The sequence below is a fragment of the Schistosoma mansoni genome, chromosome W, assembly GCF_000237925.1.
Source record: "Schistosoma mansoni strain Puerto Rico chromosome W, complete genome".
NCBI lineage: Eukaryota > Metazoa > Platyhelminthes > Trematoda > Strigeidida > Schistosomatidae > Schistosoma > Schistosoma mansoni.
The window spans coordinates 28624421-28640678 of NC_031502.1; the positions used below are offsets into that span (position 1 = coordinate 28624421).

Sequence of the window (16258 nt, forward strand, 5' to 3'; positions counted from 1 at the left end):
AATCACACTTGATGACGAAACTCTGGAAGATGTGGAAACATTCACATAGCCGGGAAGCATCGCAGATGAACAGGTAGGATCTGATGCAGACGTAAAAGCGAGAATCGGCAAAGCAACGACCGCATTCCTACATTTGGGGAACATGTTGATCTCAATACAACTGTCTGCAAGCAGACATCAAAGTCAGAATTTCCAATACGAATGTGATGACAGTCCTAGTGTCTGGAACTGAAACTTGGAGAACTAACACAACCAACATCAAAGAAGCACAAGTATTTATAAACAGTTGTCTACGCAAAATACTCAACATTCACTGGCCGGATACCATTAGCAAAAGTCTACTGTGGGAGAGGACAAACCAGATTCCAGCTGAAGAGGAAATTATGAAAAGATGTTGGAAGTGGATAGGACATACATTGTGGGAATCATCAAACTGCATCACGAGGTATGCCCTAACTTGGAATTTTGAAGGGAAACGGAAAACAGGAAGACTAAAGAATACACTGAGACGAGAACTGGAAGTCTAATTTAAAGGGATGAATGGTAACTGGAAAAAACTGGGAATGATTACTCAGAACAGAGTTGAATGTGGAGTGCTGGTGGGGTGGCATATGCTCCTCCATGAGGAGCAACAGCGTAAGTTAATAAGTAAGTATATTATGTAAAATGTGATTATTTGAATTTTACTAGATTCTGCGTTAGCCATGATTGTTCGAGAAACTACATAATTGCTGGACTTAAGTCTAAACAAATCAAATTTAGCTTGCCTTTCAAATTTAAATAGAATAATGAACCCAGTTCACTAGAAATGAAGTCCTTATAAAGACTGAATATGCTTATTCTTATAAATTCTTTAGTTTAGATTCATAATGATAGTCTACAAAGTGTAACATATAAAATCGAAAGGGAAAGAACATAATTCATTGATTTCTGATTATTCTGTATTAGACAACTACAATTTGATCATAATATTATTTAACCTGATAAAAATAATTATAGAATCTACTTTGATTTCTAGAAATGTAGTTCAGCTGTGATTACCAAACAAATATTAGCATTCCATTCAAAAGATTCATAAAATTTCTTATTAAGGTAATTTATTAGTCCTTTCAGTGATATGTTATACTGTATTGAAATTTTCTTATCTAACTTTGACATCATTTATTAAAATACTGGGTAATGTATATTCAAATGTTAGACAGAAGATAATATTTTAAAGCTATAAATACAGTTGATCGCTAATATCTGTCTGATTTAAAATCTGGATGGAAGGCTTCCTGTATGATAATTGCGGATATCGAAAATTAAACGTACTGAAATTTCTTATTACCTTATCTAACGGAGGCAACTAACCATCTAATCAGTAGATATCTGTATATATTATTAATAATGGTTACTCTCTGAGCATTAATTTTTTTGGCATTAATTAACTCTTAGGTATAAGAAGACCCAAATGTTTCTTCATCCATACAGTTTTGTGTTTAACTGATGCATGAGTGGTTGGACGACTAGCTAGAATGCTTTTTTTCTATTTAACGTCTATTGAAACAATGTTAATTAGATGACACAAGGGTGATATTTGAAATTAAATTGCAACTAAGCTAACTTTATAAATTTATAACTAGTAGAATATTCAGCCATTAGTATGTAGAGAGCTATTTTAATTCCTATCATATACAATCCAGTTTTTTTCAGTTCATTTTAGTTGTTAATTTTATTATAGTTAACAAAGACCCAAAATCAGTAGTGATGGCGGTAAGTATGAGATACTAAAATAGAGTTATCTCAATAAGTAATTATAGACTTTAAAATAATTTTGATAATTGTTAAAAATAGGAAAGTTGCCAAAGTTCATTTGACCACATATTACACGTATATTATATTCCATCAATTGAAATTTGCACAGAATACCATCGGGGTAAGTCTGGTAAACACTATGTAAAAATGTCGATCCAACCAGATTGATACTGTCCTCATCAAGTAGGACTGATAGATTGAGACGATTTACAACGCTAGAAAATAAAAAATCAATAGAATAGAACAAGCTTTTCCAGTATCTTGACAGTATCAACGAAACCCTGTAACTAACTAAACCAAACTATACAGCATAGATGTATACAGAATATCATGACGGCAGTATTGTCCTGAAACCAATAGCTAACATCTTACTGAGAGTTTCGAAATAACCAGTTGAGTTTAATAATACATTGCAGAGTTATAATTTGTGACACTCATCTGAAATCTCTTGAAAGCGTATTCCTTAAAAATATAGATCGATGTCAGCGCTACAGATTAGGCTTATGGATATTGGTTATTGGCCAGTGACTGATTATATTCATATCAAGTTTTTCTTGAGTATAAAATCTCATTCCTTTTTTTACGATAATAAGTTTCATGATTAAAAATAGTACACCTGAAAATCTTATCACCAGCTACCTGTTGATGATGGTTTCGAAGTTACATTTTGAAGTTGTAATTTCTGCTTATATTTGAGTTGTCTTTTATCTTCTCTAACTGCTTTTCTTTGTGAATTGTATGGTTCTGGAACAAGACGTTCAAGAAATGCCTCAAAATATTTATAATCCTTCACAGTTTCTTTTAATTTAGTGATTTCTGCATTGATTTGTGATTTGTGTATTGTCAACTGCTTAATTTTGTCAACCATCATAGCACGTTTGCGAGCCTCCTGTTCAGAGCTAAAAGAAAAATGTATAGATACAAACACTACAAAGTAATTTGTGCAAAAAAATTATAGTACATGAGTAAAGTCTTCCATATCTCTTCAGTAAATTATGTATATTTCTAGAAAAACTATGAAGTTTTAAACAAGCACCGAGTTTCACTTGACAAGATTTCAATTTAATGCTAAAATCTTTTACATTAACCACGTATGTATGTCTAAGATACAAACACTAGTTGCTTTGATTAACAAACAGATAACAGCAGAAATCAAGGCGCAAAGTGACTGTAAAAGAAAACCACTCATTAAAAATTTATTCCTTAGGTTGACTACTGCCACTGCTAGATGCTTTATTTGCCCCTTAAAGGTATCCGTCAGAAACCATCAGTCATCTGTTTATATAAACGTATGTGAGTAATATTTCGCTTTTTTGAGTAATATCTTGGGAATCCAAAAACGAAATGTCTGTGTAACTTAGATCAGCAAAATTTATATCAAAGCCGCATCACCACCAACGTCTGCACCCTCCTTATTATGGAATGCTAAAACGGAAAGAGAAATAGGGATAATTTGAGTAAATTATGTTTCATAAGTGGTTTTGGGCAGTATTGAACAACTTTCGGACAAAATTCGCGACAAAACGGATTAAGGTTATTGCTTTTAGCAAAGCTTGAAATTTTTGAGCATGATCCCACTTGAAGATGTGTATGTCACTGTTTTGAAGTCTAAAAACGGGCAAAACACAGATATTTAGTGCTTTTTTGATCATCACAAGTGTTCCAGCAGATATCAGTATATAGCAAAAATACCATTCAAAATAATCAAAGTCGCGTAAGAGGAAACTTTTATATAGTATAGCATTAATTATCCCATATGTTTACCTGTTATCAACCTGAGAATGCATCATTACTTTATTTCAATCATACAAATATTACAAATTACAAAGGACAACATAAAATTATTGTGTGCCAACTATTTTTAAAAAAGGGTAAACGTAGTGGTAAGATGAACAGAACTGGCTGTAAATAATTTGAGAAAACCACAGCGGAAGACCGACATCATACCTAGTTTGGGACTTTTCAGCAGTTCAGATTGAATACTTCATTTTTAGTAGAACTTAGGCCACTTAGGTAAGAGATTAGCACACCGAAACTGACTTATTTTTTAAGTGACTTGTAGTCGAAAACCTTTAAACTTATGTTAATCATTGATACAATGCAGACTTCAGTTACTATCCATTGATATCTTATTGAGATTTAGAAGTTCGTTAACTTTGAAGTTTTATGGTCAAATAAGCTTTGATGAACCCCTAAACCCATTTCATACTACTATAATTTTAAAAAATATCTAGTCAACCATATGTACAAAAATAAAATCCATCAATTCAGTTTGTTTTCTAATCTCGTCAAGTGAAAAACTGTTTTAGTTACACACTAATATGAGACTGAAAGTCACAGAAACCTGCAGTTTCATGGAGTTATTGGGTCCAGATCTAAAATTTTTAGAAGTCTAGGGACTAAATCTCTAACAAAAAGGGTAAACTCGAATAGCAGCTAGGAAAATCTACTTTTAGGTATATATCCAAAGTTGGTGGCAGAAAGTCAGAGAGTAATGAAATTGATATATATATTGATAATATAAACCCGCACAATTAGTTTACTAAATATTTTGCCCTCATACTGACGCCACACCAATTAGAAAGCGGTGTTTTTAATCATTCTACAATGACTATTTATTAAACATTAAAGAAGAAGAGAAATTCTGTCTACCACTACATAATGTGGACACAATTGTGTCCCTTAGAAGTACACTGAAATAAAGGCCCTTAAATATCAACATAACAGAATATTTGAATTTACTTAGCCACTGCTTCCACGGAACTTTTGTCGTTTTCCTTAAGGAACTCGTCAAAAAGGGCAGCGTCTTGTTCCAAACAATGCTCTGCAAGCTCAAGTTTACGATCTTCATGTGATGCCAATTCCTCCAGCCTTTTTAGTTCTGAGCGTTGTACTGCAATTAGATATTCAAGAAAAAACATTTCTCTTCTATTCGCAATAAACTGGTCTCTGGTTTCCCTGTCGGTAAATTGCCCTATAGATAATCGTTGACGATGTTTTAAGGGGACAAACTTTTTGTTTTCTGCAATATAAATGCCACATTATTGGAATCCAAAGTGTTCGTTTCGTTTTCAGGTTCTAATTCATTCAGAATTGACCTTCTTGATTTGTTTTTTTTAAAGGGTTGAATCTTTTGATAAATTTTTAACTTCGCAAGTTCTTTTGTCCTCTATTTAAATCATATAAGATATTTGCTTATAAATGGATACCTTAAGTCTTTCTTCCTTTTCTGTATCTCTCAACTCGAATATATTTTCAAACTTCGGTAAAAGAAAGGGGTTTGAAGTCATCTTGTTGAAATCAAAGTGTTGAACTTAGTTGCCATGACGGCCAGCACATCTTTAAGGGTTAAAACAAACTAACTGAAGTTATCAGATAATATTTTTGTTCTCGATTTCAATGGGCTGATCCATTTCTCAGCTTGTATCTTTTGATAATGCAGTATGGTTTCCGATCGTCGGTATCGTTCAGTGATAGTAGTCCAGTTAGTCATCTGCGCCACTCCTTGTCAATTTGTCAGTTAATTACCGAGTGAAAGTTTTCCGAATATCAGTGAATGTTTTTCGTTTTAGGCAACTGGGTTGCTAAGATCACTGGCAATCGTATTACCAGGAACGTGAAAAATTGAGAAGTAGTGTATAGAGTAACAAAGTGAAGATAACTGTCAGAATAGACAAATAAATAGTCTATTCGAACAATGTAAAAGGGTGAAATTAAAGAATATCAAATAGACAGGGGTGATAAGTGGTAAAGTGGACAGATGTTGTTTAGTCATAATGCTGATATTAATGATAACAGGAATTATATTGGGAATGTAACAACAAATAAATTTCCGCGATAAATTGTTATGTAGGTCTCTGACATTGATGCTGATTTCATCAATTTATTAGACACTCTCCTAGGTGATAAAGCTAGGTTAACCATTTTGACCAGACCACGTTCGGATACTGTCATAACGTGTGTCTGAGTGGGTGCCCTGTTATATATGACATGATAAAACTGCCCATTAAATAGCAGCGACATATTGACCGGACTAGTGACACACGAAACCCGTACGAGCAGTCTAGAGTGCTTGTCAGTCCTGCTATCTGCCTAGTACAGAACACCAATAACGGCCTCTGCAACATGAATCATTATTCTCAAACATACTGGGTTTATATACCAAACAAACAGACCATATAGCACCATAAAATAGAAAATAACATTTGTACAAGATTAAGCCGAATGTGTCTGTGAATGTGTGAGGCAATAATTAATAGACTGGGGATAACTCAAGAATGGTAAACCGTATAGTAATAGTTCATGGGTCAAAACAAAGCTTATAATAAGAGGGATATGGATATGAATAGTTTAGTTAATTGATATTTATGCAGTAAAATATACACATAGTATTGCTCCATAAATAGTCCTCAAAAGTTACCATTCATAATTCTCTTTGGGATATAACAGATAGATCACGCTGTGAAATTCTCACGACAATCAATCGGCTCTGATTGTATGCAAATAGACCATCAACAAATACATCTTCGAATTCAATCATCCCTGACTTTCGACTTTTTTCCTTGGTTTCCTTGGTTTCGGGGTCACCTTAGTAGAATGGATTTCGCGCGATGCTTTTCATAAGCACTATTTATCCACGATGTCTTTACCAGTGATACGATACGTCAGCAGTTTTTTGGCAGACGACGGAAGGCCATTGATGATTACATGGTTATCAAGTCCCCTTTTGAAGCTACTCTCTGGTGGGGATATTGTCACATCTGCTAGGAGAACACTTATCTTTATTACAAGGGAACCTTTTAATAGTAAAAGTGTGGTCGTACTTATGCGTTAGCAACGTGATGTTCAAGTCGTTGATAGTTGTTATATAGTGCGATATCAAGATTCGGGTAGCATGTTTTTATTCTAGGAGAGGTTATTATCTTGTAAACCAGTATTATTGTAACGACCGAAGCTCCAGTATTTGGTCTGAATGCTGAGCTGACGTATCAAAGTTTATTTTATTAGACCGAAACACGTTCTCCTGTGTAGATTACGAAGAGCTCCTAAGTGACCGGTATTAAATTATATCAAATCACAATCTCAGTGCTCATTTGCAACTGTTCTGGCTTAAAAAGCAAACAAAGTATATCAAAAGTACAAAATACCTTAGACGGCACAGCCTGTGCTACGCAGACAAGGCTTTCTGTAGCGAAAAATTACGCGCTCAACAGGAAAATAGATGGTTAATAAACAAGTGTTCGGTACATGAGAGTCAACACCAGCATTACCAACAAGATTCGAGTAACTGTTCCCAGGAGGTAGTTAAGAATCAGTAATAATCAAATGGGCCACGCCGTAACCTTGAGCTTAGTCGAAAACTCAACTTTTGCCAGTGACCCGGCAACACGCGACAGTAAAATAAATGTAATAAAGGTAAATCTGTAGACAAAGTAGAGACAAAGAAGGTTGAAGAACATAAAAAGCAGTCACGAGAGCCATGAGCAAAATTTAAATAGAACGATGAAACAACGACGCAATTCAACAAAACACTTTGGAAAAATTTTTGGCTCATTCTTCCAGTTGTAATTCGTTTGCTATATATGTATTTCTTCAATTTAATGAGAACATTCTTGGATTAAGAAGTCAGTCTTAAGATGCTTTTCATGTTAATTCCTGTACACACTTCGCGACGAGAGCTTCTTATCTCATTCTGGAATAGCGGTGAAAAAATGCTAATGTTTTGGATGTCGCTAAACGTAAGGCCTAAATGTTGTGAGGCAGAGATGACAAGTCGTCATACCTATTTACCTCCAGACTGGTAAAGAGTTGAGCAGGATTTGGCTCCATCTCTCTGTTTTTCTACTTGAAACTTTGATTTCGGTCTCTTTTTGACTTCATAAATGGTGAATTCTACTCGCCTGAGTTTGCATTGTTACAAATAACCAAATTGGATCTACCGAACATTCACCCAGGCTGTGAGCAAAAAATGCGTCAAGCTACTAATAAACTGGAACAAACGCTATGTACTAAGCACAGAGATCACGAAAATTGACATGTGACGGAAAAATGCTGTTAATAGATGATAAATAACGACATCCGAAATCCTCGACAACATTTAAAATGTGAGCCATTTTCCTATGGCCACGAAGAGTATCAGTAGTGGAAGGGGCAAAAAGATGAGACACATTAACACCTAAGTCTTAATTGAAGATACGGAATGCCAACATTAGGTCACCTCGCATTGTACGAGAAGATAAGTGGAAACGTTTAGGAGTTTTAAGCGCCGGTAGTAGGAAGATTTAGAAAGACTTTTCATTAATTTTGTTCCCATGCGCTCCACAAGCTCAAGTGAGTAAGTGAGTACATGGACCAGCGTCTTAGATACAGCACTCAAAGTGTGGTCTTATATAGGGGTGCATGAGGCCCGAAACACTTTCTCTTCAAAACATTCGAATGCTTGATGAAGTGATGATAACGCAAGAGAACATTTGGCAGCTGCTGTGTTGTAATGATTAGTTTTTTCAAGTCATGACATTATATTTCTCCTAAGCTTTTATTTTCCTGCACGCTAGGAAGAAGTGTATTATCGATAATATGTTGGTAACTGTTACCGTGTCTGACGTGCACGAGCATACTCTTTCTAGAATTAGTTTATAAGCCTCAACATTGAGACAATCAAATTAATTCGTCTACGTCAGCTTGGTGATCAAAATGATCAGCCACACTTCTCCTTGTTCTCCAGATTTTGACATTATCCTCAAACAATAATGTCGATGACTTAAGCACTTAGGTAATTCATTAACGTAGAGAAGGAAATGTAGGGTGCTTGAGACGGTGCCTTGGGGTACGCTACGTTTGACCGGATTCCATCCAAATATCGTCATATTTACCCTCACACAATCTGTCTTCGATAACAAAAGACAGCTTCCTAACAAAACCTAGGCGAGAGGACTTATCAAATGCTTTGACAAAATATGTGAATATCACGTCGACAGACAGGCCATTATCTTAGGCTGCTGTTCAGTCCTCTCTCGCAATGAACAAGTTGACTAAGCATAAAGGCTTGTTTCGAAACCTGTGTTGCTAAGGCGTTGACAAGTTGTGTGATTCTATGTGACTTAGTAACTCAACCGTCTTCATTTAATGTACGATAACAACCGTTTTAGGCAAGTAAAGCTATCACATATCAACTGTCTTTCGTAAATACTACAATACTTACTATGGTCTTTTCACATATATTTCGAACTTTTCGTTATTCATACTTAAATGATTCATGTTCCGTTGACAAAGATAAGACCCAGAAGTGTTTCCTACCCTTCAGCAGCTTTCGGTCTCCCGTGTTAGTGCATGGAGGGCAAGTTAATAGCTCATGTGTCGACCGTGTGACGTTACGGACTCGAATGTAACCTTGAATCAATCCCACTCGTCTTCGATTGGTCCGTCTGTGTTGCCTTACCAGACTGTTGAGATATCACAGTTTCTGAATGTTAGCTCACCAGATATGAAGATGATGTGGAGCAAGCACATACTGTATAACATGTATCCAATATATAAAGTAAGGTGCAACGTGATCACTATTTGTCAGGAGATGAAGGCGCTGAATGTTGATGACATCGTCAAAATAGTGTGTTAAGACGAGGTCTAGGAATGACAACTCATGTTTCAGGTCAATATGTGTTGGTTTTACGATACACCGTACAAATGCTTATGGAACAATGGCTGATATGGGTTGCTATTGCAACATCCACCTAAAAATACAAGCTCTATCCCGTTGATATTCGGCGACTTGAAATCTCCAATGATTAGACAATATTCAGCCATAATCTAAGGACGGATATGGCTCAGAATAAAGTCGTCAAGGAGACAACATGGATTATATTATATTCCACCTATAGTCACCAACTCGTTTCATACAAAAACTGCTTCACATGTACCACTGTCATCTGCTCGATTGTACATGTAAATGATCTCTAACGTATGGTATTATGCCTCCTCCCTTGCAATTTATAACTATCACTTCCAATACAGATGCGGCCAGTAGAGATTTTTCAACTGTCTGTATATATGGTGAGCCACATTTCTGTGACAAAAACTACATCGTGACTTGATTCATCTACTATCAAACTTAACTTAGACGTCTTATTTCTGACACCGCGAGCATTCGTGTAGCTCACATTTAAGGTGTTTAAAGAATCACGCATTCTATCCATACAGGTCTTGGGAGGATTGGGTTCCAAGATCTGGCCACCCGAAAACCTTGAATCGTTAAGTTTGTTTCGCTCTCGAGTTTCAACTCCGTAAGACCACTTGATTCGATCCTCAAGCTGCCAGTCCAGTCTGATATGGAGTGCATTTCTGGTGGTAGATTCAACTGAATCCTGATTGTGGGCATGTCTTTTAACAAAGTCATTACCTTTCGACTATTTCAGATTTCAAATTACTAGACTAGGGACGGATTCGACTCCTTTGAAAGTAGTGTTCACGGCCTTCGATCAAGATGTAAAATCCTGCCTGGGAGCTTATCTTCGGTTGTTCTTGAAACAGAGTCATGTAAGTCGAGTGAAATGCTCACGACGATATTCGATAAGACCAGACGTTTTCCAATGACGTTAGACTTAAATATCGTCTCAATTTGAAACCTTGGTGGAGTAACCTTCGACGCATAGTGTTGGCCTACCAGAGACTTGTTAACTAGACGGGTGCTGTTTGTGACTATATTTTCCCCTTTTTCGTCTAACCACTACCCACCGTTTTCTAGCAGTCAAGGCATCAAAATCGGGACCACTAGAAGGGATGGTTTGATCTGAGTCATCAGTTGTTACTGTAGCAACGTGACCGCCAATATCCAGTGGTGTTTCGCCGTTTAAATGTTTGAAGTGAGATTTCCCTACTACATGTTGTGCGGTCGGGTGTTTGGCACGTACCACGACAGCATTTACCACACTAAAAAGTTCTTCCCTGTCAGTGCCCATGTTACCAGTCCAACCCTCATCAAAGTTTTGTCTTTCTCCACAGCAAATAGGAAACTTGGCTGTCCCCATTTGTGAGGTGAGGCAACAATTTTAAAAATCAACTATTGGGTCACGAAAATGTGAGACAATCGAGTTTACTAAGTCATTTTGTGGTATTGTGGGGACATTTAAAACTTTCGGTAGCGTTTATTGACTTAAACTATGAGATTATTCTGCAAGTTTCCGAGCGTACTTAATTATTGGAATGGTTGATTATGTATGGCATTTTGTGATTAAATGGGATCAAATACGAGCGTAAGAATATGTGTGAAGTGATAAATGACTGTGTTTATCTTTTTTTCATGATAGCTCAATGACGCTGGAGCAGCTTCAGGGTGTGAATGTTTCAGTCGTCTTTCATGAGTTAAAAAATTGTATAAAACAGTCAGGCTTCTTCTCGTCTTAATTTATTCTGTATTCTCAAAAACCCAATGCTAATTCTGCTGTTACTTAATTTTGTCACAACCTTGGTTAATCGTTCCTTTTGATGTTTAAAGAGACTCATAGAATATTTGGAAAGTGAGACATCATTGTAGATCTCAAGATGTCTGATTCTATCGGTTTTAACATGGTCTTTTGCATTTCGTAACTTCCATTAGAATACATCCAAAGCAAGAGTTGTAGATATGTTGCACCAGAGCTTCATGACTTTGTTTACGTCAGTCAGTTTGTGACTTCAGATATTGCAGAAGGATACGAGGTTGCTTTTTCTAAAAGCTCTCAACTTTACGTGGATTCATTCTCGAGCGTCAGTTGCACGTTTCACCTCAGTCTCCTTAAATGGCGCAAATGCTTATATCAACAATTCGAGTCTTACTAACATTATTTGTATTCATATATTTATTCCTTTGATTATATGACCCGTGTGCCTGATAACATATAAACTTACCTAACTCAGTGCAGTGAAGCCTGTATCATCTGTAACAGTTCCATATTGTCTGTAGACTGGCGTGCCTCATGTAGCAATAGTTATTTGATGATATATATTATCATTATAATACTTATAAGATTTTGAAGCTCAGTTCTTATATGGAGGGAAAATTGTAAACTAAGTCAGAAGCCTTCAGGTAGTTTAAAGACTATAACCACCTTATACTGTGTGATAAGATTGGGGAAAAATTCAGTTCGGTCGCACTTGGATCATTCGAAAGTTCAGAGACCACTTAAATCCTATTTGTCTTACTTAGCGTTTAGGATAGTGTTGAATGCCTCCCAACTAAGATCATCACCACACCAAACATTTTCTGACAATCATTTCTGAGCAAGTTGAAACACAATGAATAAAAGCATTCAAAGGAGTTGATAAGTCTTAAAATGCATGCTCTTCACATAGATAACCTTCAAGAAATAAATTGATCTCAGAAATAAAGCCGGTAGGCAGTGTATTAAAGAAGTGTAGTAAGGATATGTGTTGAGGCCAACACTAAATGCCAAAGTAAATAGTATGAAGCAGGCGATGAAGTGCTAACGTAAGCTGTGAGATAATGAGTTGACTCCTAATCAAAATCACGAATTAAAAATCTACAACATAACCAACTTACCACCATTCTACCGAGAGAAACGGAGAAGAATCTGTCTCATCCCAAAGAAAACAACCTTAACTGTATAGACGTGATATAATTAAGCATATTAAGGTCGATTGAAAGGTCGACACTCGCAATTTAAGCATAGATCAAACGAAATAAACTGCTATACGTATTAGTTTCGTGCCTGGAGGTAACCTTCGTCTTATTGATAGAAGAAACCGGATTGTTAGTGGATAGGTTTATCTGCCACACTTCCAGCAAAAAGACTGTTTCTTTCCAAAGATGGAAAATTGTTTTACAAGCATAAGAACAAACTAGCATAAAAAGTGATCAGTCACTTAGCACAAGCACACAATAAGAAAAATATGGGCTTAAGTATAACAGTTGTACGCCCGAAACCACAACAGTGTTCTAGGTTCGTAAGACTGATAATAATAAGTTTGGAGGGCATTAAATTACCAACCATCTGCAGCATCAAGAATATGCAAGTTTATAATATTTCGTGCTAAAATTCTTTTTCTTCTTTTCAGCTCTGTCTTGGTGATCTATTACAGTCGTGTACTGTCTTCTGCAACAGATTCTAAGGTCACTAATTTAGCATTCAGAAGTCAGAACATATCGTCATCAATTCACTTGCACTCATAGTCCTTTACAGTTGGGTCCTTCTGCATCTATGTTACTAAGGAAACCGTATTCTTACAGACATGCTGAGGAAATACCCCAGAATGTTAGCTGACTCTAACATACCTCATCTTAAACTATAGTCCTGAAGATACCACAGGTATCTTAGTTTGACAACACACTACCAGTAACACCTACAACCGAACCGCGCCCACCCAGTGAAATCAAAAGTTAGAAGCGAGGAAGTTAAAAGATATATTTAATAGACTATCAATATATCAAGAAGTGACTGATCTCAACTGGCTAGTGATTGCAGGAGCCGTCCGAACTCGCAGTCTGGTGCGGATGCATGAACGAGCGCCTTCAGCTAAATGAGTTCATTAAAACTAATGTGGTCAGCATCTAATGTCGAACACTTATAGAGCTATTGATTTTGGGGATTTATTAACCGCTACATTCCTCATGTAGTGGGGCATCACTGAATCTGTTGTGTTCCTTTTTATGATCAACAAATTTGAGAGCGTTTTTATGTCGGAATCTTTTGATTCAACAGTGATAAGAACTAGGGGCTGACAATTAATTATACGTTCAGCCTGTCGTAAAAATTCACAAAGCACTCGTTTGTAAACTGTTGTTTACATAATATGGAACTTTACACCTTGAGAATAGAATGAATAAATCCCACACAAACTTCATAGTGACTGCCAGCTCTGAACGTGGAGTGCTTGTCGTTTGTTTTTCGATGCAAGTTAGTTTGTATACGTCCCTGTGTCCGATCCTGAAGGAATTGTGTTCCTATTAAATGCAAACCGTAGTAACTATGTATATTTCCTTCCCTCATAAGTTGTTTTTTGCCACTTCCTTAAGCACAGCTTTGACTTCTAGACAAGTGAATACACAATCATAGCGTTTCTCCAAACGTTTTCCGTACACACTCATAACGGGATTCAAATAAGGCATCTTTACTAAGAAAAATGTGCAGTCACCCTTTTCCACTACGACTAAAGGTAAGGATGCTATTAGCTGTTGGATGAGCCGAGAAATCTGTCTTCTATAAGAAGTATAATTCCCTATTATTCTCCTTGTGATTTCCTAAACACTTAACACCCAAGGCCATTTTACTGAATGGCTTATCCTATAAATTACTCACTGCAACTAATCTACGAGTGACTTATTCTTTTCACTGATCTACGATGGATAATGTTGGAGACGATGTCTGTCAGAAGTAAGCGGTCAGGCTTATTTGGAATTGTTCGTGAGATGTGGACATTGGTTTTGCCTTAAATCTCTGTACTTCACACAACCACATGCAAAGTCTACTACACTCTCCTTTCAACGGCTCAAATCTTCATGTGCTTACTATGTGAAGACTATGAATTGTTCAAAATAAAAACGTTCAGTCCATTGTTTTTATTTATGATTGGATAATCTTCATCTATTTCGAGATATGCTTTGCTTGATAGTTTGGTCAACTTCTCGGAGAGTATAATTGGTGCTAGAGATCCTAAAGTGTCAAAACGTGGGTCTGTATTTGGTGGGATGTCTTGCTTTATTGAAGTCGGTTTCAGTATAACGATGTTAAAAATAATAGAATGCCTCACAATATTTCATAATGAAGTCAAAGTACAATAAGCGGAAGGTATTTCGAAGTTAGATTTTTTAAAGGAGACAGCTTGTGTTTTTTACAGGAATGATTTAGCCGCTTGTGAGGAATTACTTATCCACTAGTGAAGTTGAAAGCTCTCCTCTCTTAAAACGTATTGTCGTTGCATGCATTTTCAACACATGCCCAATGATTGCCGAAATACTTTGGACTTTTACTTGCCGTTTTTTGAGCATCAGCATAAAACGAGGGTAATATTGCGCCATATGCAGTTCAGGTAACACAGTTCTCCATAACTTCTTGACCCTTATCACTGCACCTCCACCTCACACACTCCTCTAAAGCACTCCGACAGATATACAGCTAGTCAAAAATCATTTTGTTACGTAAATCTCCTAGAAAATAAATTGACATGGGAAAACCATTCATCAGCTTTTAGGAGCGTTTGACCATTCATATAGGTTGATTGGGCTGACCTTCATAGTACTTTTTACCAGCCATCATGCTATTATGGGCGAGTAAGTTTAGTCATATTCGAGTGATGTCAACACTGACTTTGACTCTAAAAGCCGATCCTTCAAAATTTACATCTTTGCTGATCATCATAATTTTGTATGCAGTTTTCATCCACCTATTCTGCAAGTCAAGTGGGAAAAGCGCACTGTCTATCAGATATACCGCGTGAGCAAGCATTACGTGTACAGTGTGTCACGAAAATAAAGGTGCTTCAACAAAGAAGTCAAAAAGTAAGCTATTATGTCCTTAAATCCGGTTAATTATCAGGTGATAAGATTGATAACTGAAACGCCTATGTGTTGGCCAGACCAACGACACATAAAGCAGTACGAGCAGCCTAGACTGAATGCCACTGAGATAGTAGCTTCTCACCTAATCCAGCCAGTTTAATTTAGAACTTCATCATCAGCCTTCATTGTATGGATCATGTATTTCAGATCTACAAATTTTATATGCAAGCAGATGAGACTGCATAATACCATACAATAGGAAATAACAATCATAAAATATCAAGCTCAAAATGACTGTGAGTGTGAGATACTGCTACTAACAGATTGGGAATAACATAAGAATAGTAATTGTAGTGAATAGTACAAAATGAAGCTTATAATAAAAAAAAATTTCACCGAACTGTATATATTCTTCTTCAATTTGAAAACTTCCAAGAAATCTCCCGAACTTCAAAGAATAAGGCAAACTTTATAAAAGACGTTTGTGTGACACACGGATCTCAATAATCTGGGAAAGTTGAGAGACTCGCACCCATCAGATCTAGACTTTTTAGCTGAATGAGGCCAAGCTAAGAAATTCCAGTGTAGAAAGTAACATAAAACAGGTACAATACTAAACTAATCCCCACAGTACTGAGCGTAGAGTCTTAGACAATCCAGAGTCAGAATCAGTAGGCCGTTTAGCTTGTAGTGGCCTAAATCTGATTCCTTTTTGATCGTACGTACTGTCTATCCTCGTATGTAATAAATGACTTTATCCGCGTTGGTGAATAACGGAGTTAAATAAGTCAAATACGAGAGTGGATTTAGAATACATATAATTTCTACACTCATTGGTCTGGCCAGAGAATCAGAGTGATGAAGCGAACAGAAGAGAGAGAAGCGTTAATGTTGCGTACTTTGGAGATGGCTGGGATGCCAACTCGATTTAAGCAAGCGTTAGTCAACATTTATAGTCAGGCAAAAATGAGT

General features: G+C 36.5%; 1 protein-coding gene across 1 annotated transcript in view; it reads right to left on the minus strand.

Moving 5' to 3' along the window:
• Positions 1 to 16258, minus strand: part of Smp_147450 (serine/threonine kinase) — a gene marked incomplete at both ends in the record, with an annotated part of 60735 nt that overhangs the window by 10574 nt on the left and 33903 nt on the right. Inside the window, 2 exons of the mRNA XM_018789248.1 lie at positions 2437 to 2696; positions 4540 to 4819. Of these exons, the coding sequence (XP_018654710.1) occupies positions 2437 to 2696; positions 4540 to 4819 (540 nt within the window). The remainder of the gene's footprint in view (positions 1 to 2436; positions 2697 to 4539; positions 4820 to 16258) is intronic.